We start from the raw sequence: 22397 nt of genomic DNA, 5'->3' as shown, positions 1-22397 counted from the left end.
CTCCCTCTCTGCTGAAGCCAGGAGAGTCTTGCTCTCCCGGCTTCAGCAAAAGGAACCCGAAGCCTGCAGAGCACAGCGGGAACTCACACTGCGCTCCGAAGACTTCAGGCGGCGATCCCTGAAGCCTGGCGAGTGAGAGGGGTCAGTGCGCACTGGCTCGTCTCGCTCTCCAGGCTTCAGCGAAAGTAACGTGAAGCCTCTGAAGCACGGAGGGAGAGCTCCCTCTGTGCTCTGGAGGCTTCGCATTGCTATCGCTGAAGCCAAGGAGCCTGCATTCACTCCATAGGACGCACACATATTTCCCCTTAATTTCTGGAGGGGGAAAAGTGCGTCCTATAGAGCAAAAAATATGGTACATGCAGCAGAGCCTTCAAGAATGCTATCACCCACCTGCAGCATCAAATAGTACATCAAAGAGTATAGCCACTTCATGATTCTACCACATGCTTTCTGTCGTATGGGTAGATCAGGATTGAACTATGGGATGTTCCACATTTCGTCAAGATGAGAAACCCCATGCAATCCAGGGATTGTTACATACACAGCAATGGAGGAAGTGGATCCAAATCTCTATAATGACAGGGCTTAAGTAAGAATACCCACATAATGGTTTAAAAATCCAAGCATTTTGCAAACCTCATCTCCCTAAAGCTCTCCTCGAATATATGTGTTCCAAAGGGAAATTGAAGGAGGGAAATAAAAGGAATTGCCAAAAGGGAGTCACAGCAAGTCAGTGGATCATCTGTTCTTCCAAGTCTTGCAAGAGAGAGACAGCTAGCTATTACTACCAGAGTACAAATTCTGTTATCTGGAAGTCCTACATATTCAATGCCTTGCTTAAATATTTAAAGCATGCATTTGCTGTATTATATTTAACCTGTTGGTCACCATGAAGATTAGACATTTGATTTTAAAAATAATAATAATCAAAAAAGCAGGTTCACAATATGCAAAGTCCTGTAGAATGAGACGTTTCAGTGCAAAATTTGTCTAATGGAAAATAAAGCCTCTTACGAATAGAGAAATGTAATATTAACATACCATTCTAATGACTGAGCATAGGGAAAAGAACAGTGCAAATACCAAGGCTTCTCCAGCACATAAGCAGCATTTCGGGAAAAGCCAGAATTTCAGAAAAATGTGCTTTATTGAGGGAAGCACATTGAGAATAGATTTGAAGTGATGAATGGAGCTAGATCTTTAAATTTATTACACACACAGAGGCAGCTGGTGCTGGTTTTCATACATCTTTCAAAAAAATGTGTCAAAAGCAACACTCGCATTACTCATCGGTTAAGACTATTACAGAAGCTAGCTCAAATCTTATAATATCCAATTCTGTAACTCACCCAGATATATGGCCATGGCCATTATTATAGGAGGCCATTTTTCATAATTAAGGAGTTTTATCCTAGCAAGCGAAGTTACAAAAGGGCTGCATCAGAAAGAAGGGCAAAGTTTTCCCACACAAATTGTATCTCAGGCTTATATTGTACGCTTATTTCAGAATGACAGCTGCCCCAATACAGGGGCCGACACATGCTGAAATGTATTCCTTGGGACAGTGTTGCGCAAATGTCCTTCAAACATAGGTCCTTATCATACATGGTCTGCAAATGTAGGATTTGACCACCACTATAGTCAGATTTTGGGGACGCGGGTGGCGCTGTGGGTTAAAGCCTCAGCGCCTAGGGCTTGCCGATCGAAAGGTCGGCAGTTCGAATCCCCATGGCGGGGTGCGCTCCCGCTGCTCGGTCCCAGCGCCTGCCAACCTAGCAGTTCAAAAGCACCCCCGGGTGCAAGTAGATAAATAGGTACTGCTTACCAGCGGGAAGGTAAACGGCGTTCCGTGTGCTGCGCTGGCTCGCCAGATGCAGCTTTGTCACGCTGGCCACGTGACCCGGAAGTGTCTCCGGACAGCGCTGGCCCCCGGCCTCTTGAGTGAGATGGGCGCACAAACCCCAGAGTCTGTCAAGACTGGCCCGTTCAGGCAGGGGTACCTTTACCTTTATAGTCAGATTTGCCACAGAAATAGCAAGGTGCTTAGAAACGGGACATGGTGCCGTGGGAGGGTGATACGTGATATAAAAGCTGATCCTACCACCTCATCAGAACTGAGGCAATATATAAAAATTCTGGAGGTGCCCACTTTCACTAGAGAAATTCCAAATGTCAAGTGACAAGTTATATAGGCTCATTAAATGCAGTATTAGATTTACAGACACCTCTGACTTAGCTGGGATTGGTTTTTTGTAAGAGCCTGCTCAGTTTACTGCGTTTTAAAGCAAATACATGCCCCTGAGGAATAGGGATAAAGCATTTGATGCCAACACAAACCCAGGAATGTCCAAACAATGCATCTTCTTTTAAAACAACATATTAGGCCCTCCCCACCCATATGGTAATAAAGTATTCTAACTCTTATTATTGAGGACCCTCTGTCTATTTAAATGCTCACACTAAAATTACATCATTGAGTCAGGGTCATTGTTTACTTTTCTACTGTTGTGTTCTGAAAAAGTGTTACACTATTACTATTACTATACTTTATGTGCTAACTTTTAAATGCCTGATAAAAATGTCTCTATTCCACCAGGTCTGTGCCAGCAATTAAGAGTTCCTCAGAAGGGTCTATTGATGTTTGCTTTTAACTTCTTTTTGTTTTAACTTCTTTTTATTTTTTTATAATTTTATTGTTTGGTTTTATGTTTCCCGGAAAGCTGTCTGTGGACAAACGCCGGCTCCCTCAGCCTGAAGCGAGATGAGTGCCACACCCCATAGTCGCCTTTGACTAGACTTAACCGTCCAGGGGTCCTTTACCTTTTACCTTTCCTGTTGCTCGGTCCCTGCTCCTGCTAACCCAGCAGTTCAAAAGCATGTCAAAGTGCAAGTAGATAAATAGGTAAGGTAAGGTAAACGGTGCTTCCATGCGCTGCTCTGGTTCACCAGAAGCAGCTTAGTCATGCTGGCCACATGACCTGGAAGCTGTACACCGGCTCCCTCGGCCTATAGAGCGAGATGAGCACTGCAACCCCAGAGTCGGTCACAACTGGACCTAATGGTCAGGGGTCCCTTTACCCTTATTGACCTAGGATAACAAGGTAAGGACTGAACAAAGGCCATCAGCTCCTTAGATATTTTTTTTAATGAATTACCTGGAAATAGTTGGAATCTCAGGATAGCAATGGGATTAAGATTAGAACACTGAAGTCTACACCACTGAAGCCTATTGTGCACACAAAAAGGAGAAGGAACAGAAAAGCATATAGCTGTGCTGATCAAAATATTCCTTTATAAAGTTAGATTAAAAAAGAGAAGTCAATTATTTCACTTGGAGACATTTAATGTACTTCAGTTCTGAATAAAATCTATTTCTTTGGCTCATTATTTTCATTTTCCCACCTGCTGCTACAATGTATTGCATTTAAATAATAAAGTGTGATAGAAAGAAGGGTACATGCCAGCCTCTTAGCATGACACAGAAGACAGATTTCTATTGCCTGATGTATGCCCCAGGCAGAGCCATAATCCGTTGCATTAGCAATCCCTTCTCAAAACATGTTCAGCACTTTAACGAACTCTCACAAGCTAGCAGATAAAATTATACTTTGGATCATTGGCTTGAGAAAAGAGAAGCAGCTCTGCCAAAATTGCTGGAGCTGCGCCTGTTGATACAAACCAATAATGTAAAGCTTTGGGGGACAATAAGACTGGAAGGAAGATTAGGTCTGTCAAAGAAAAAGGAAAAAGAAACGCAGGCACTACCATCCCTAGTTATTGCATGTACATTTGTTCAAACCATGGGGGGTGGACCCTTCCACACTTGTTCTCCAGTAGGGAGTGATGGGCAAAATCATCAAGGGGTGTAAGAATAGCCTTTGAAATTGTGCATTTCATTATTCCAGGCCAGAAATGAAATGTTCCTGTTTGTTAAAAGTGCTCCTTTGCTGAATTTCTTTTCATTGATTTCAATGCACTTGTGGTCCCTTCATCCTGCCCTCTAGGGAAAGCTCCTCAAATAGTGTATTCAGGTCTAGAAGAGGTGGCTGTGGTATTTATTTTCATTATATAACAATTACCGGGGGGGGGGAGAATTCCAATTTATCCCTTCCCCTACCCCATGCCGGACGAATCAGTGTATTTAAGTTTGCCAAAGTCTGCTGTGTGAATTCGGTGGCTGCCATTCTTCAGGGTTATCAGAAAAGCATTTCATAAATGGATTCCATATTTCAACAAAAGCATCTACGTCAATTGTATTATTCAATGCATGTAATCTCTTTGTTAATTGTTCTGATACAGCAATAGGTCATGCATTTGGTTTCCAATGAGAGATACACAGATGTTCCAATCCTTGCCAATTCTGTGCTAAGAAATTAGTTCTTCATAACGAAGATCAGATTGCCCTTCTTTAAAAAATAGTTAATAATCCCAAATTTGGGGTACTTTCCACTTGTTAACCCATAATACAGCTTATTTCTGTACATACCCTCTGCCAGAAGTGTTTTATATGTTCCCACATCCACCACATGTGAAATGCTGTGCCCATACTATTACAGCCTCTCCAGCATAATGGCAAGATTGTTTCATTAATATAGCTACATGGTAATGGTGTCAAATGCCATCAGTGTGATAATTGTAATGTATTTTCTTGTATACGAGTAGATACTGATTTTAGTGGGCTTGTTTACCCCACAAATTAACCCAATCCAGCTCTGTGGTCTCTCTTAGGTTGCCCTGGTGCTTTTGAGTGTAAATTTGCCATTGTTTCTCTTTTACAATCTTTATTTGTTTCAGAAGCCTCAATTTCCATGTGCCCGGCTGTTTTTGGGATGGTAAGAGGTCAAGTTATTGAGGACCAAGGCCATTTCTGTATTGCTGAGTGTCGCAGGTCCAAGTCCGAAGGAGAAAGGAATTATCTGGCACACAACCTATTCAGGTTGGAATGGCACCATGCTGGCTGACACCCAACCCCATCCCTGACACAGATATTGCAGCTGCACCAGTTTAGAGCAGCAACTGGCATAGATCCAATACGCAGCCCATTTTTAAATTTGCACTGTTAGAGATGTCACCGAACACTGCAACTTTGGAGCTGTCTGGTCAGTCCTAGAGAGAACAGAGATCTCCACTTTGCAAGTTAGAGGCAGCTAACTTGGGAGATGGGAGAAATCAAACTTTGCCCCACACACATTTAATTGGTTCATTTTCACGGGCAGAAGCACCACAAGGTACCATGGCCCTTTAGACATGCCCTGAACCCCCCTAAGTATGGCAGTAGCAACAGAGAACTAGTCACCCACTAAACATTCAGCGGCTGAAAATATAGAAGGACAACATGACAGAAATAGAACTTGTGCATCATATATCCGCTGCATTTGGGTAAGCCACAAGCCTTCTCCCCATACATTTGCCCATGCACGCATCTCTATTCTAGGACCACACACAGGTTTTAAAGTAGCAACATCAGCCAAATCTCATAGCATGGGAAAATGCAGCTCGTGTAGTTTCCTTTGAAAGCTGGGATCTGTTTTCTACTAGCTGCTCTGAGAATTCAACTAATTTGAGCATAAAATAATCTGAGTAATGTAAAATGCTACAGCAAAGACCATTAAATGGAGTATTACATAAGGCTTGCCCACACCTAATTTTTTTTTTGGGGGGGTGTTTTTGTTTTACTTACGGGTGCTTAACTTTGCAACTGTGACATACTATTAACATGATGGATTTCTGCATTTTTATAGCAAATACATCTGATTTACTTAAGAGCCCTATCTGTAGCAATATATTCCACAGGTTCATTTTAAAATTAGAACACAAGTAAATTTTGTTCTTTTGCCGGTCCCCAACCAGCACGTTCAAATTCAGCATTACCATAAAATTGAATTTTAATAATTGATAATATTCCAGAGGCCAGTTAGTTACAACAACTAGTGGCAATGAAGCATATTAGATTCTAAAACTTTGCAAGTAAAAATGTTCACACAGAATAGATGACTACAACCATCTTTGGAAGTGGAGTTCCACAGTGGTATTTAAGTTAGCTCCATTGAAAAGAACTAAAACAAGTCTTTCCCACTGCAGTCTGCATCCCCCAAACTTTGTGCAGGACATACAAATATGCTCTGAGATATGCAGTTACTCATTCCTGACTCCTTCAGATCAAGAGTTTTAAGTTTTAAGACCACTGATAATCAGTGGGTCTTCCCTGATAGACAATTACAACTAAAGTCAGAATTTAACTACTTTCACTTGATTTCCAGAATAGCTGCTTTTGTCTGTTGAACTAAAAAGAAAAGAAAAATGTTGACCAACTTAATCAATTCCACTGACACTTACTTTTGAGTACATCTGCGTGGGACTGGGAATTCTGTGGTTTCCATGGTGAAAACTGAAGCAGGCGTTCTTTAATGCAGATTAGTTAAATGCAAAACACTTTTGCCTCTGGCTCCACCCTTCGGCTGCTGTGGCTCCACCTACACCCCTACCAAATTCAGCACTCGAAAGTTTGCCCAGTCTGACATCCTGGAATAAGATACAGTGGTACCTCGGGTTAAGTACTTAATTCGTTCTGGAGGTCCGTTCTTAACCTGAAACTGTTCTTAACCTGAAGCACCACTTTAGCTAATGGGGCTTCCTGCTGCCACCGCGCTGCTGGAGCACGATTTCTGTTCTCATCCTGAAGCAAAGTTCTTAACCCGAGGTACTATTTCTGGGTTAGCGGAGTCTGTAACCTGAAGCGTATGTAACCTGAAGCGTATGTAACCCAAGGTACCACTGTACTGTGACACTGTGGGAATATTTGGCAATATTTCAAAAGGGTCAAATGATAAGCAGCCAAGCTGGTGCCAAACATATTGCTTTCCTTTCCTTTGGACCACACCATTGAGGCCAAAGGGGGGGGGGAGGTCTTGTCGCCTGGGCAGCCCAGGACCTCCATACACTCTGGCGAGGCTTGTGCCCCGGAGAGGTCACTTTGGTGCTGCAAACACAGGAAAAACAATGTGAGATGCAGTAGGTACAAGCTACTGGTCTCTGCAGCGAAAGCAGGTGCTGTGATTCTCCAGCGGTTTGACTTCTGGAGGCACATTCCACTGTCTCTTGACACAGATGGGATTCCAACAAGAACTGGAAATATTTGATAGGCTGGCCAACCGAAGCCATAGACTCAGTAGACTGGTCTTCATTTACTCTCTCTATTCCCCCACCCGCCCCCATCTGCAATACTCAGATAGCAATCCTGATATACCTTCCCAGATTGCTATAGGACAGGCACGCCCAACTCCCAAGAGACTGATCAACTCACATTATAAAAATACTGGCTGGAATACTGGGGGAATCACTACGCATCACATGATCTACCACAGGTGCCCAGCAATCTACCTGTTGAACATGCCTGCATAGTATAATAAGATAACGTGATGGGCTTACAATGTTTTAAAGGCCTAAGCAGCCAATATTAAAGTGTTGCAGTATGCAGCGCCTCATGGGCAACAGTGATTTCTGACAACTGTACATCACAGCAATATATGCAACTGCTGGGCCTCCACATATAACACAAGCAGCAAAACCCTTTCAGACATAAAAATTACATTTTGCTGAAAATCCATAAATCCTTATGCCTTAATGAGGCCTTAACTTCCCAGCAACAGCATGGCACCCATCCTTCAAGATATGCCGCTTCAAACCTTCAAGCAGTATATTGTCTTGCCTCTTCTCAAACACATTTATTTACTGTATTTTCTGGTATATAAGACTACTTTTTAACCCAGGAAAATATTCTCAAAAGCCGGGGGTCGTCTTATATGCCCAGTCGTCTTATACACCGGAAAATACGGTACTCAAGAACAGCCACAATAGTGTGCCAACTGCTGCCATTTGAGTATGCAAATGGTAAGACGAAGCAAAGACAGTTTGAGCATGTGGTGCCAATTCTGGCCCAACTGCACTGGATGCCAATTAGTTTCCATACTCAATTCCAAGTCCTGGTTTTGACCTAGAAAGCCTTAAATGGCTCAGGACTGCAGTGCCTCAAAGGACCGCCTCTCCCCATATGAACCGACACGGACCCTGCAATCATCTTCTGAGGCCCTTCTCTGGGTGTCTCCTCCACAAGAGGTCTGGATGGTGGCAGCACAAGAAGAGGCCTTTTCTGTGGTGGCTCCCCATTTCTGGAATGCTCTCCCCAGGGAGGCTCGCCTGGTGCCTTTGTTACATATCTTTAGGTGCCAGGCAAAAATGTGTCTCTATATCCAGGCCTTTGGCTGACTGAACATTTTCTGGTTATTTAAATGTGTTGGTGGGAATTGAGTTATTTTGTTTATTAGGTATTCTGCATTCTCATTTTGTATTTTTATGTTGTGAGCTGCCCTGTGATCTTCGGGCGAAGGGCGGTATACAAATTTAATAAATAAAAATAATTTATTCACTTGAGAAGAGATGTGGCAGCATAAGCACACCTGGGGGATGCTGAGGCAGGTGCAGAATGCAAAATATAAACACAGTGAAGGGAATTCAGTATAGGGAGCAACAACTGAGTAGAGCTGGTGCGGCCATGCCCTCAAGACACAAGCAAAGGTTCCTGCAGTAGTTATGTGCTTGAGAAACCAAATTGCTACGCAGAGGTCCTGCAGTTTCGAATGAGTTTCCAAGGAGATAAAGATAAAGATACTAACGAAACTATGCAATTACTGAGCTTGTGCCTGAGCCACTTCCTACATTTCAGCCTTGGTCTTCAACTCTGAACATTTGCTTAATTAGATGTACATGCTAGTTAAGTGTGGGTGTTTTGAATGTTGTACTGAAGTGGTGTGGGAAGAAGCAAGAGGACCTTGAGCATTTCTCGACACATTTAGGTCTCATGCGTGCATCTCCCCTCTGATGGTTCTCAGGCACAGCCCTTACATGGGATCCTTCAGAGCAATTCCTTCCTTACTGCTTTGGTAAGAGATCCCAAGTCACCATATGTCTATGGCAGACTGGTTGTTTTAACAGTAAGGTATGCATGGAAGTGAACTCTCATACAACCTAGATAACTGGTTAAGCATTAGCTGGCCTCAATCAAATACAATTGCTCCAGCTACAGTACTGTCTCTTGATGAAAGATGTACAAGCAAACACACATACACACTTGGAACTTTTTATGTCCGTGCAAATAGATTTTCTGGACATATGCAAGGCTCATGCACACTAAGCAGCACAATATTGGTAGCTCTATGGAAATTCTGTGGAAATGTTCTGCTTATGAATTTCCCTTGGGGGAAATGGTTAACGAAAGGACTCCTCAACGCTGACTTGTAAATTAAAGCCGCTGCACAGTAGTGCAACATTACATTGTTCAGACAAGCATGGCAGTTATACATTCAAGCACAGTGGGGAGGGGGCATAGCGAAGCAGCAGAGCACATGTTTTGCACATATAGGATATATATTGATATATCGTCCAAAACCAATTTGAAGTCCTTATCGTGATAATCAGTTTCATAGTTTTCATAGTTTTCATATGGTTTCAAGTCCATAACAAGCCAATACTGAAAACCAAATATTGCCCATCCCTATATAGGAACTCAGAGAGGTAGCCAACTAAGCAGTTACACTAGCATAAGGGCTTTTAGGTATGCAACGCAAATTCCACTCCCTCTTTTCTCCCTGCAGTCCACCCCACATGTCTCCTAAATCTGCTCTGGGGGTTTCTCCAACTCTCCAATGCAGGCTGAGGATGCGTGCAGGGGCAGGAGAAGGCAGAGAAGCTGCACTGTGCAGCTGGAAGTCATTGGGCTAGCATAACTATTAACTGGATACTGCTCCCAGATTCCACCTGTGGCGTTTGAAGTGAACTGGATTGCAGGTAACAGGGTTAGTAGAGAGCCATGCTTGAGAACTTGAAGAGCTGCTTCCAGTTACAATAGACAGTACTGGACTAAATGAAACCATAATCAAACACACAAGCATGAACACAGCAGCTTATCTTCATGTAAATTCATAAGAGAATCCTCTCTCCAAGTTGTCTTAATCGTTAAAGAAAATTTAACAATGTTAAGGTTTCAAACAATGGCTATTAGGATGAGAACTTCCAGAAGATGTCTAAACTATCATCAATTTTTGTTATAGCAATTGTTTGAGTGTAACTTCTAGATTTAAAAAGAATGGTCCATGTTTTAGATAACATGACCTCTCCTTGAAGTGAAGGGAAAACCTGTACTCTTGTTGGGAACTAAAATAGAGTGCTAACCTAAGCTATTGTGAACCTTGCTCAGGCTACCACTAAAGTCAGATTAAGGGTTACCAGAGGCCTGAACTGATCAGCAATTCAACTAGTTTTGGTCAAAAGCCTCAGTTCTAGTTGCACCCAGTGGCGTAGCGTGGGGGGTGCCAGGGGTGCCAGCCGCACCGGGCGCAACATCTGGGGGGGCGCGCTCGCTGCCTCCGGAGTCACCGAAGAGCCTCGGGCGCAGGCTGTAGCAGAGCCGCATGTCTCGCGGCGCCCGGCTCTCAGCGCTCGCCGCGGAGGACGCACCAGGCAGCCCCTCCTCACAGCCCCGCCTCCGCCGCTGCTGCTGCAGCTGTTGGGCCGTTGCATTTTCCTCGCCTCTCTGCCCCCCCCTCCTCCGGGCAAGCGGCATCGTTTCGGCGGCAGCGCCAGCGGCAACTCGCAGGTTAGGGGTTAGGGGGGCGCAAATAACTTGCCTTGCCCCGGGTTAGGGGGCGCAAATTACTTGCGTTGCCCCGGGTGCTGACAACTCACGCTACGCCGCTGGTTGCACCCCATTGTTTGCAAGTCCTGGCCCTGGATGGGGAAAAGCATATCCATCAAGTGCATCAATCTAGTTCAGCAGGGACTGGCTGTGCACTGCAATGCACATCTGCAAGCTGTTATACATTGACATCAGCAGCAGGAATTGGCTTTACTTTTCTGAATGGAGATGAACAAGTGATAGTCTCCTTTTACTTTTCAGTTTAACTTTTCCCTTTAATTCAAACAATGTTTTTTATCTGAATTTCATTTATTTATTCAGTTGGATGTATCTTTTTAACTGAAGTCTGAAAAGCAGGTTTTAAGTATCATAAGGCACAAAACATCTTCAAAGACAGAGAAGAGAATGAGGGAGTATGTCAGCCTGTAGCATCCCAGAATTTCTTAATAGGTGTTATAGGCAACTGGGAACCTTAAATCTGTAACTGATGTTGGGTAGTAAAGCGATGGTATTTTTCACTATTCCTCTGTTGTGCCCCATGATTGTTGCAAATAAATTTAGCTACATAAAATTGTGATATGTTTGTGACATATATCTTAAGAAATAAAACTATTTTCTATTGGAGAACAAGGAACATCAGTTGCACATTCTGTAGAAGCATCCTCTGTAGAGTCCCCTGAAGAATTATTCTTTTAGTTCTTACAGAAAGTATCTAGCATGACCTGATTTTTGCTGCACAAAGCTTCTCCCTGATACTATTATACACAGGAAAGGTGACTGCCCATACTTTTCCATTACCAAGTACGGATCAATTTCAAATCAGAGTAAGAAAAGTGGAGAATATAAATAACCAAAGAATACTGTGCAAGACCATTTAAATTTTATTCACCAAATGGAATACTATTCGCAAAGCAATTCTACTTGAAGCAGTCAATACTTTGACCAGACAGGCTTATAAAAGTGAATAACATAAAAAAGCAGACCAACTTTTAATGTAATTCCCTTGGCAAACTATGCAACTTACTGCAGGAAACCAAATCTGTCAGTAACTTTGTAAAGGTGGTAGTCTGCATCTTCCCAAGGCTCAATCTGCACACCTTCACGGCCCTACAGAAAAACACACAACAAAGACAGACAAGAATTCATTCATTACTTATGGTGCAACATGTTGGAAGGACTGATTTGAAGTTTGCAACCGGGAGCAAATTCCTTATTTCTAATGTACTACACCATGGGTAGGCAAACTAAGGGCCGGGGGCTGGATCCAGCCCAATCACCTTCTAAATCCAGCCCGCGGACGGTCCGGGAATCAGCGTGTTTTTACATGAGTAGAATGTGTCCTTTTATTTTAAATGCATCTCTGGGTTATTTGTGGGGCATAGGAATTCGTTCTCCCCTCCCCCCCAAAAAAATATAGTCCAGCCCCCAACAAGCTCTGAGGGACAGTGGACCAGCCCCCTGCTGAAAAAAGTTTAGACCCCTGTACTACACACACAGCTATCATCCAGAGAAGTGGGGCAGGGGTCCATGTGGGCAATGGGGTTTTTTTGTTTCCTGTTTTTATAAGAGTACATAAATAACCTCAGTGCATCTATTCAGTCTTGTGTGACATCGCTCTCTGGATAGCAGCCATGTCTATGCTGTTCCCATGTGTCTGCATTACAATTGTTCTAATGTTTAAGCATCATAAAATACCACTACTACAATCGCTCCTACCATTTCTCCAGTAATAACGATGCCTATCATGCTCAGCTAAAAACAGAACATTAAAAAGCAACAGCGCAAGTTTCTCATATTAGCTAAGCTGAGCATGAAGGTTCAGAGAAACTGGATCTGCAACTACCAGACAATGTCTGCAACTAACATAAGACTATCCGCTTATGAATTTCCCAAAGGCATTTGCCTAGGCATGATTGGCAACATAATATCAGTTGTTTGACTCAGCAAAGCAATTCCTATGTTCTTTTGAAGCACTAAATATTCCCTCCCCATGCCTTTTCTCTTGCAACATAGAAAGGAGGAGGACGCAATTTAGGCACTGTTTCCAATGTGGAATTGGAGTGAATCTTTGCTCCTCCTCTCTCCTTGCAAAAAAACATAGTGTGGCATCACCATGTTTGTCCAAGAATGGCACACGAGGACAGGAAGAAAGGGGCAGGCATCTTTATTTGCCAGCCGTCTGCTCACCTGTGGCAATAGGTCTTTGCCTCAGGAGAACAGAAAAATAGCCATTTGCAAGGACGCCTTAACAAGTAAAGAAACTTACTCTGTCATACTTGGCAACTATGTCAGCTCGTTCTTTGGCAAGTTTGATAGCAGCATCCCGCTCAGCATCAGAACCTGGGAAAAGATGAAAGAAACATGCAAGAATAGGTTACAGTGATCTTTTCGACAGAAGCAAGTTCTACTGGAAAGCAAAAAAGTGAAGTTTCAAAAATGTAACGCAACAATGCTAAAAACAAAATTGTGGCTTTGAATGCCGTGTATTTTAACTGACAATTTTATATAATCACATCTCAAAGTATATTTTCCTAGCCCTATTGGCAAAACCCTAACAAAATCATGAACAACTACTACTCGGTTCTAGCCTTTCTAGACTCAAGGAGGGAGGGATCTTTTACAAATCTGATACTGTAATCACAGGAGGGAGGGGGGATTCAACAAGATGCATTTGATAATGACTCAAGTCAGGATAGAGTTTTATATATTACAGTCTTGCAAATATAAAGGGAAAATATATGGGTCTCAAAAGGCCTCGCTATTAAAAAGTAGAATATGTTTTAAAGGTTCCTGCAGTTTAATGAACCCAACCTTTTTAAAACACAAGAACAGAAAACTATTTGCAATGACTGCAACACGCTGAAAATATTAATGTTCAATATACGCTACTGGAGGAAGAGTCAATATTCCATTTGTAAACTCATACCGAAGCATGCAAAACAGAGAAGGGAAGCAGGGTAAGAGGAATAAATCTCCTTTTCCTCCCCAGGCCCTCACTTGTAACTTCCAACCTGCAAACCCTAAACTGGGAAATCATGCCTTTAAAGCTACATATACAGTATACATATACAGAAGGGATGCGGGTGGCGCTGTGGGTTAAACCACAGAGCCTAGGGCTTGCCGATTAGAATGTCGGCGGTTTGAATCCCCACGTTGGGGTGAGCTCCCGTTGTTCGGTCCCAGCTCCTGCCAACCTAGCAGTTCAAAAGCACTAAGTAGATAAATAGGTACCGCTCTGGCGGGAAGGTAAACGGTGTTTCCGTGTGCTGCTCTGGTTCGCCAGAAGCGGCTTAGTCATGCTAGCCACATGACCCAGAAGCTGTACGCCAGCACCCTCAGCCAGTAAAGTGAGATGAGCGCCGCAACCCCAGAGTCGTCCACGACTGGACCTTTACCTTTATACATTACCGTATTTTTCGCACCATAGGGCGCACCGGACCAAAGGGCGCACCCAGTTTTTAGGGGGGGAATTCAAGAAAAAAATCTTTTTCCCCCCGCAGCCCCAAAGAGCAGCATACAGGCTGCACACAACCTCTCCCTACCGGAGGGGTTGCGTGCAGCTATGGATCAAGCCAAGGCAGCAAGCGGGATGGATCCCACTCGCTGTTTTGGCTTCCCCTTTAGCTCCGTGCAGCCTCTCCCTCCCGGGAGAGGCTGCGTGGGGCTAAAGAATCCATAGCCCCGTGCAGCCTCTCCTTGGCAGAGGGGCTGCGCGCAGCTATGGAGGAAGACAAGGCAGCGAGCGGGATGGATTCTGCTCGCTGTTTTGGCTTCCCCTTTAGCCCGGTGCAGCCTCTCCTTGGCGGAGGGGCTGCACAGGGCTTTCCTGGCTTTACTGGGAGGTGGGGGGATTCCCTCACCTCTCCCAAAAGCCCGCAGAAGCCGTGCAAACCCTTTAAAGGGATCGCGGCTTCTCCTGGCTTTTGTGAGAGGTGAGGGAATTCCCCCACTTCCCGCAAAACCGGCAGAAGCTGTGCGCACTTTAAAAGGGCTGCACGGCTTCTCCTGGCTTTCCTGGGAGGCGGGGGGATTCCCCCACCCCCCGCAAAACCGGCAGAAGCCGCACACACTTTAAAAGGGCTGCACGGCTTCTCCTGGCTTTCCTGGGAGGTGGGGGGATTCCCCCACCTCCCGCAAAACCAGCAGAAGCCGCGCAATCCCTTTAAAGAGATCGCGGCTTCTCCTGGCTTTTCTGGGAGGTGGGAGAAGGGACTGATGCCGCCAGTGAGTCCCTTCTCCCTCCTGTTGAAAAGCCCGCAAGAGCTCACGGAGCTTGTGTGCGGCTCTTGGGGGCTTTTCCCGCCTGCCTCCCCCCGCATTCGTTCCATAGGACGCACACACATTTTCCCTTGCTTTTTAGGAGGGAAAAAGTGCGTCCTATGGTGCGAAAAATACGGTATATAACACAGAACAAACTGACCGCCTTAGAGTAAGAAAGAGCACAGAATGCAAAGCGGTGCAAATCCTCAGTCAAAAAGATGGTAAAGATAGGCAAGCTGTACAAAGATACATTTCCATTACATGCCATCCTTTGCCAACACTCGACTCCCCTGTGTGCACTCATGACAGCTAAACATACTAGAAAACCCTCAGGATTTGTAGTAGGACCCAGAATCCTCTGCAAGGACAACGATTCTATGGCTAATATGCAATGATTCTTCTTCAACCCAACTGATGCATAGAAGGAACTGCACAGACACAGTTGGCTTCTCTCATTTTAGCCAACTTTACTTCTGCACAAACTGGGGTGGGGGTATATGCATATGTGCATATACAACTGTATTCTGGCATTTATTTGTGTACACACACACACACACACACACACACAAACACACACACAACACATGAAAATAAGCATGTTTTAACTTTTATTAACTTTTATTTTCTCCTGGTTATTGGTAGGGTGAGCTTACTGTGATAGTAGCTTAACTACTACCTATGTTGAGACATTACTGCTTCTGAGAATTGCAACACAAACCAGTCCAGGTTCAGAAAGTGTGACCATTGGAAAGTATTTGAACAGCTAAAAGATATTACTATTGCTTTGCTTTCCCCCTCAGGATTACTCAATGAACACGGAACATGCTGCTGAAGAAAACACTGGTCATGTCAAGAAAAAGGAGCAGGGGCGAGTAAGAGCAAGCAACAGAAATATTGGCTTGACTCAACAGGGAAGTTGAAATGTCGGGTGAGGTGACCTGAGGTCGAGAGGGATTATGGGGCATCAGGCACAGCATCACAGTATGAGTCCTAATAAGAGAGTGAAGGAAAAGAGAAATCAGATTTGACCAATACCAGCCTCCCCAAGGTGAAAACTATACACCAGCGGACAGCAACTAGAGGCCATTGGGCTAAGCCTGGCTCTCTGAAGAGTACCACTTGGCTCTCATTTCCCTAGAAGCAAAAAAGCATGGTCCCTGTGGCAATGGGGTTTGGCAGCAGGCCACTGTGGTTCTAGAGGCCGGTTGTGTGTAGCTGTGAAGGAGCCTTCTATCTGTTAAACAAACGAGATGATTACCATATATATATCCTACTCTTTCCTGCAGGAACCTCAGAGTACCATATGCAAGTTGTCCCATTTTATCCTCAAAATAGCCTTGCAAAGGAGATTAAACTGAACATTAGTGACTTGTCAAAGCCCAAACAATGAGCTTCTTTGGAAAGGAGACTTGGACCAAGAACTCTCCCAGTGCCAAACATAATACATCAGCAGCTACACCACAATTACTTGGTACATTCCAGAATGTGCCAAAAGTTAAAGGAACACACCACATAATAAGCAACAAAACCAGGCAATTATCTACTATTCATCCTACATTAACTGCTAAAGCTAACCTGTGCATGGTTAAGATTAAAAAGTTGACAATCGGACGGGATATCAAATAGGCAAGCGTTAAATTTATCAAAGGTTCTATTATTCTCAAGGTGAAAAGCTCTCCATTCATTTCATAACCTTCTAGCATGCAGAAAGAAATCATTACTATGCTTTGCTAAAGCAGACTGTGTTCAGAGAACAAAGGTGATAGCAACCTGCCTTGTTCTCACTTGCATCTTACTTGTTGTTATGCTGCTGCCCAAAGTGTTGATTCCAGAGTAATAACTATTCATCTTGTCACCTAAAACTCTATTTACTTAATGCGTCACAAGGCTAACTGGACTGATTACAGCCAAACAAGCTGATTGTTGCAGCTGGAGGCAGCTGGAGGAAACTCCTGCTGAAAATTGCGTTAGAAAATGATGGGGTGAGGGAAAGAGGCGGAAACAAAACATGCCTAGGGCCAGTCAGCAGTTTCACTCCCTGTTCTTCAGGAAGTGGAAAGCTCGCGTCACTTTTTCTGGGGTCAGCTTCATCTCGTGGAATATTTCCATTTATGTTCAAAAGGAAAGGAAAGGAAAGGAAAGGAAAGAGAGAGAGAGAGAGAGAGAGAGAGAGAGAGAGAGAGAGAGAGAGAAGACCTGAATGCAAGTAATGCAAAGAAGGATCAGGGGTACCCTGGGTGTCAGGGACTCGGGAGCTTGAACCAGAAACCTCCTAGTCTCAGGGTGGGATTTAGCTTAGTGGGCTCCCTGGAACTGAGGGCTCAGGCTTACTATATTCCTGGCAGAATTAGTCCGATCATATATTTTCCAGGATATTGGAATCAGTGAGAAATTTTCCGGCATCTATTTTTCTGGAATATCCGCATCTCTGTTTCTCTTTCCATCTTGTACATATCAGCCCAGGTTAAGAGGGGGGAACTGTGAAAAATAAGCTCATGTGTAGACCTCAAAGATGACAAACGCAAGAGGTTGCAGCCATGGAAATTCTCCCGTATCCAACACCCAGTGTTAGAAACTGAAATTTAAAAGCTATTCACCATACGGCCCCTTAAACCTAGGTTACAGGCACACTAACAAAATGTTTAGGTGCCTCCCACTGCTTCTTTTACAACATTACAAAGCTGAAAATGAATTGTGTATATTGACAGCTCCAGCTAAAATCTGACTCGTGCCATAGAATAACAACACAATCCCTGCTGCTAGACACCAGCCAGATGGTGGAGACATCAGGCACCATCCTGGCACCCAGGCATCTTCAATTGGTCGTAAGTGGCCAATAGCCAGGTGCAAAATGTGCCCAGCACCTGGCTAATTCTGAATGCTGCCAACATCCTATATAGGTCATCAGGTAGGAAATCCTACCTGTAGTTCAACAAGTTTAGCAGAAGCCTGCATACATGCTTCTGCACAGTGAGACTTGCTTCTTTTCCCCACACTGATGGGACTCCCCCTTTCTCTCTTGACAGTTACATACTTGGCGGGGGCAAGAGGGAGGTCATCAACTTAAGCTCTGCTCCTGGACCTTTTAAATGAAGCAACTTCTTCTATGCTCACATCCACTCCATATATTTAAAGTACTCCTATGCCACTTGGACAGTCGTGATTTCTCTCAAAGAATCCTGGAAACTGTAATTTGCTGTGGGTGCTGAGAATTGTAGCTTTGTGAGCGGTCTCCTAAAGATTCCTGCATCACAGGGGGGTTGAACAAGATGACCCATGGGGTCCCTCCAACTCTACCATTCTGTGACTCCATCAATTCTAAGTATGGTGTAAAGCTAAAGCTAAAGGGACCCCTGACCATTAGGTCCAGTCATGGCCGACTCTGGGGTTGCGGCGCTCATCTCGCTTTAGTGGCCCGCATGACTAAGCCGCTTCTGGCGAACCAGAGTAGTGCACAGAAATGCCGTTTACCTTCCCGCCAGAGCGGTACCTATTTATCTACTTGCACTCTGACGTGCTTTCGAACTGCTAGGTTGGCAGGAGCTGGGACAGAGCAACGGGAGCTCACCCCATCGCAGGAATTCGAACCGCCAACCTTCTGATCAGCAAGTCCTAGGCTCTGTGGTTTAACCCACAGCGCTACCCGCGTCCCTTAAGTATGGTGTAGACATGACCTTTAACTTAACAAGAGTCCTAATTGTAAAGTTCAGAGAAAAACTGCACACGTTGCATGAAATGAGTACGACGACAGCTCAACAAAAATAAATAGGGCTGTTTCCCAAGTAGGGCTTAAATTCAGAGTAGGGATACCTTTTCAGTCCAAAGGTGGCATTCCATTGTGGGCAACCTTCGAGAGAGGGTGGGGCACCTGCCAGTGGTGTGTGGAGCCAGAAGCAAAAGCAGGTTGAGCAACAGATGCAACACTCACCTCTGTGCACAGTAATGCGCATTCCAACCACACAAAAGTCTCTCTCTCTCTCTCTCTCTCTCTCTCTCTCTCTCACACACACACACACACACACATACATTATCCATGCAAGAAAGGAAACGGCAGCACAACATTTCAAGAACACATTTCAGGCACTCAAAGTGGGGTGCAGAGTGAGTATAGTGAGAAGATGTGACCTAAGAGAGTCCTGGAGATTAACATTTGGCTTCCAGGTCTGTGAATACCCAATCCTGATTTAAATAGATGTGCATTCCCAACAAGACCTACTGAATCAATGGATGCTTAAGTGGTTTCCCCCACTTTTTAGTCCCCATATATTGTTGGACAACAACTCCCTCCATCCCTGGTGGCCATTGGTCAAGCTGGCTTTGGAGGAGGAGGTTGCAATCCAGCAACATCTGGGGACCCAAGATTGAATAACACTCCGTGTTCTAAGATATATAGGACAATACTGAAGACTATTCTTCCACCCAACACACGTTTCCACAAAAATATTGCTTATTTGTAAAATCTATTTGTCTCATTCTCTGGTTTCAAGATACTTGAAGAGACGTACAACATAAATCACCATCAAAGTAATCAATTAATCAACCCAGCAATCGTACTATAAAAAAAGATATAGCCAAAGACATAAATCTTAAAGTAATTTTCAGAGTAAAAATTAAGCAGCAGCATTAAGTAATAAGATCCAACAGCTCAGAAATGCCTTCCTTGATTAAAAAAGTATTTATTTGATCGTGAAACAAGTTAGATGGACACCAGCTGCATTTGGGAAGACGTTCCAGATAGCGGTGTCATTAATACAAAGCCCTGTTGGATGTCTCAAGACATTTAACCTGACTTTAATAAGGAATGTGGATTAGAGATTTCACTTATCATAGTGAATAAGTTAAAGCAATTGCTCAAAGCAGCAGCCCCAGATCCCTTTCTCCTCTCACCTCAGGAACATCTAACAATGTAACAGACACCATGAAGTCTTATCAAGAGTGTTCTTGTTCCTGCAACCTTAGCAGCCAGCAGCATGGAGTCGGCAAACTCCCACAATGATGGGCAGACACTGTGTCCCTTTCTTTGGTATTTCAAAATACTGCTGAGAGAAAAGAGGCAGAAATGTGATGGTGGTTGTTTTCAGTAGCAGCCACCCATGTAATGCAAGAGCCAGGCAGACATCAGAGATGAGCTGGTTCGCACAACACAGTAAACCCAACTGTGAGTTAGGGAAACTTCACAAATGTGTGGGAGTCTGGAGAGGAGCCCACAGCCATTCTGCTTCTCCCCGTTCTTTTTCACTCCTGTGTCGCGATAAATTAATCCAAGGTTTGGCTTAATGTGTCATCTTAACTTGCACTCCAACTGTGGTTAGTGATGAGATATCTTAACCACAGGCTTGGACAGCATGCTAAGCCACACTTTGGTTTAGCTCAGTGCAGTGTAACAGTAAAAAGGACTGCAGAGGAGCAAATTAGCTCCTCTCTTGGAGTTGACACACCATCTCCCCCCCCCCATCCCAGTCAAGTATTTGTTGTTGCATTCATTTTCATACTATAAACTCTGCAGGGCCTGGAATTCTTTTTCCAGGTGCATAAAAATATTCAGAACTGGTGGTGCTACAGAAATAATGAATGCCCTTTGCTGGAGAAAAAGATGCAGAGGTTAAGGCTTGCCATGCTACATTTGTAGCTACATATCCTCCCACATGGCAACGCTAAGAAAGATTTGCCTCTTGTAAGTGAAGCAGAACATGAACAGAGTTACTAATCTGTATCCATTGAATCCTTCCAAGTTCTGCTCTCCCCTGTTGTGCTCCACCTTGTGAGCAGGCAAATTGTATGTATGTGGCCATTGGCTAACTCTGTTTAACAGACGGGAGGTACACCAAGGTCCACTTTCAAACTATAGTCAAACCTCATTCTGCGTCTGCCTCTGCTTGCGTCCGCTTTGGTGAATGTCCGCGGCAAACTTGGAAGTACCAGAACAGGTTGCTTCAGGGTTCGCACCTCATGCATGTGCAGCGCTTCGATGTGCATCATTTTCGGGTTGCAGCGGGGCCTCGGAACGGATCCCCGCCATAACCCAATGTTCCACTGTGGTTCATTTATTTACAGCTAAGAAGAGAATTTCCTCTCTCTTTCAGATGTGGGCATCCTTTGGGGCAAATGTGCCCCACTTACAAAGCATGAGATGGTACCACTCCAGTACATGCAGCAGCACTTATCAGAACTTCACCACTGACTCTACACACCAACCAAACATTCTCCTTAACACTACATTAAATACAATCCAACAAACGTGAGAACATAAGAGCCAGAAGCATCAGGCCAGTGTCCCATCTGGTCCAGCATCCAAAGCCAACCAGATGCCTATGGAAAACCAGCAAGCAGGACCTGAGTGCAGCAGCACTCCTCTCTCCTGGGTTTCAAGCAACTGGTATTTAGAAGCATACTGCCTCGGACAGTAACCAGCCAAGTTGATGGTTATCACTGCTTCTTGTGGGAGTGAATTCCACAGTTTACTGTGTGAAGACAAAATATCTGTCCTTAGTCTTCCAATGGGTGTTGATGAATTCTAATGTTATGAGAATTTTTAAAAATTGCCCCAACATGCATCACTTTACACTTGTTTGCACTGAATTGATTTGCCTTTTTATTGCCCATTCACGCAGTCTGGAGATGTCCTTCACAAGTTTCTTTTGTTTTAGCAACCCTGAACAAGTTAGTATCATCAGCAAACTTGACCACTTCACTGCTTGCCTCTAACTCTAGATCATTTATGAACAAGTTAAAATACTGAGACTTGGGAGACCCTTCACCTCTGACATCCCTCCCTACTAATTTGTACCCTGACTTTCCTGTTACTTAACCCAGAGTTTTTCAACCTTTTGGAGTCCATGGCTTCCTTAACCAACTACAATCTTTCTCCGGCACCCCTATGGGGCTCAGGAGCCCAGTTATGTCACCCTCCCCTTGCAGAGTGTTCCCTCATCCTCCTCTCCCCTCTCCTTGGGAGTCCTCTGGGCAGCTGGTGCTGTCGTCCCTTGTCTCTGAGATTCACCCCCAAAGAGATATGCCACTTAGAGGTACCATTCACCTGAAGAGCTTATAGCAAGGGCTGCTGCAATAAACAGCTGTGCAAGCCTTTGGGGGGGCAGAGACACAAGAGGGCATCCGAGGAGGGTGCCTGCAACACCCCTGACCATCTTTCAAGGCACTCCAGGATGCCACCACACTGGTTGAAAACCACTGATTTAACCCATCATTGATCCACAAGAGGGCATCTCCTCTTATTCCATGACTGCTAAGCTTACGCAGGAGTCTTTGGTGAGATACAACTTAAGTCGTATGCATGTTTGCAGAACACACAGATTGCACATTGGGAAACTACTTAAATGAGTAACTATTCTGGATGATTTAAAATCAGCCCACCCTAAGGCATACACTTAGGAAAAGACTTGACCAGAATCACAACAGAGCAAACCCAAAATACTCATGTTTTACAAGT

General features: G+C 44.3%; 1 protein-coding gene across 9 annotated transcripts in view; it reads right to left on the bottom strand.

Annotated features, from left to right (window-relative positions):
• The window catches only part of USP6NL (USP6 N-terminal like), a 141843-nt gene that overhangs the window by 60146 nt on the left and 59300 nt on the right, over positions 1-22397 (bottom strand). For 8 of the 9 annotated variants that reach the window (XM_082238816.1, XM_082238813.1, XM_082238815.1 and 5 more), the window contains 2 exons: positions 12957-13030; positions 11715-11797 (listed from right to left, as the gene is read on the bottom strand). In XM_082238816.1, the coding sequence (XP_082094942.1) occupies positions 11715-11797; positions 12957-13030 (157 nt within the window). Of the gene's footprint in view, positions 1-11714; positions 11798-12956; positions 13031-16208; positions 16314-22397 lie in introns of those variants that run through there. The other variant, XM_082238812.1, reaches the window with a different exon arrangement.

The sequence above is a fragment of the Podarcis vaucheri genome (genome assembly GCF_965113315.1).
Source record: "Podarcis vaucheri genome assembly, chromosome: 10".
NCBI lineage: Eukaryota > Metazoa > Chordata > Lepidosauria > Squamata > Lacertidae > Podarcis > Podarcis vaucheri.
Note: the sequence above shows the minus strand (reverse complement) of the source record. Positions and strands in the feature narration are given on the sequence as shown.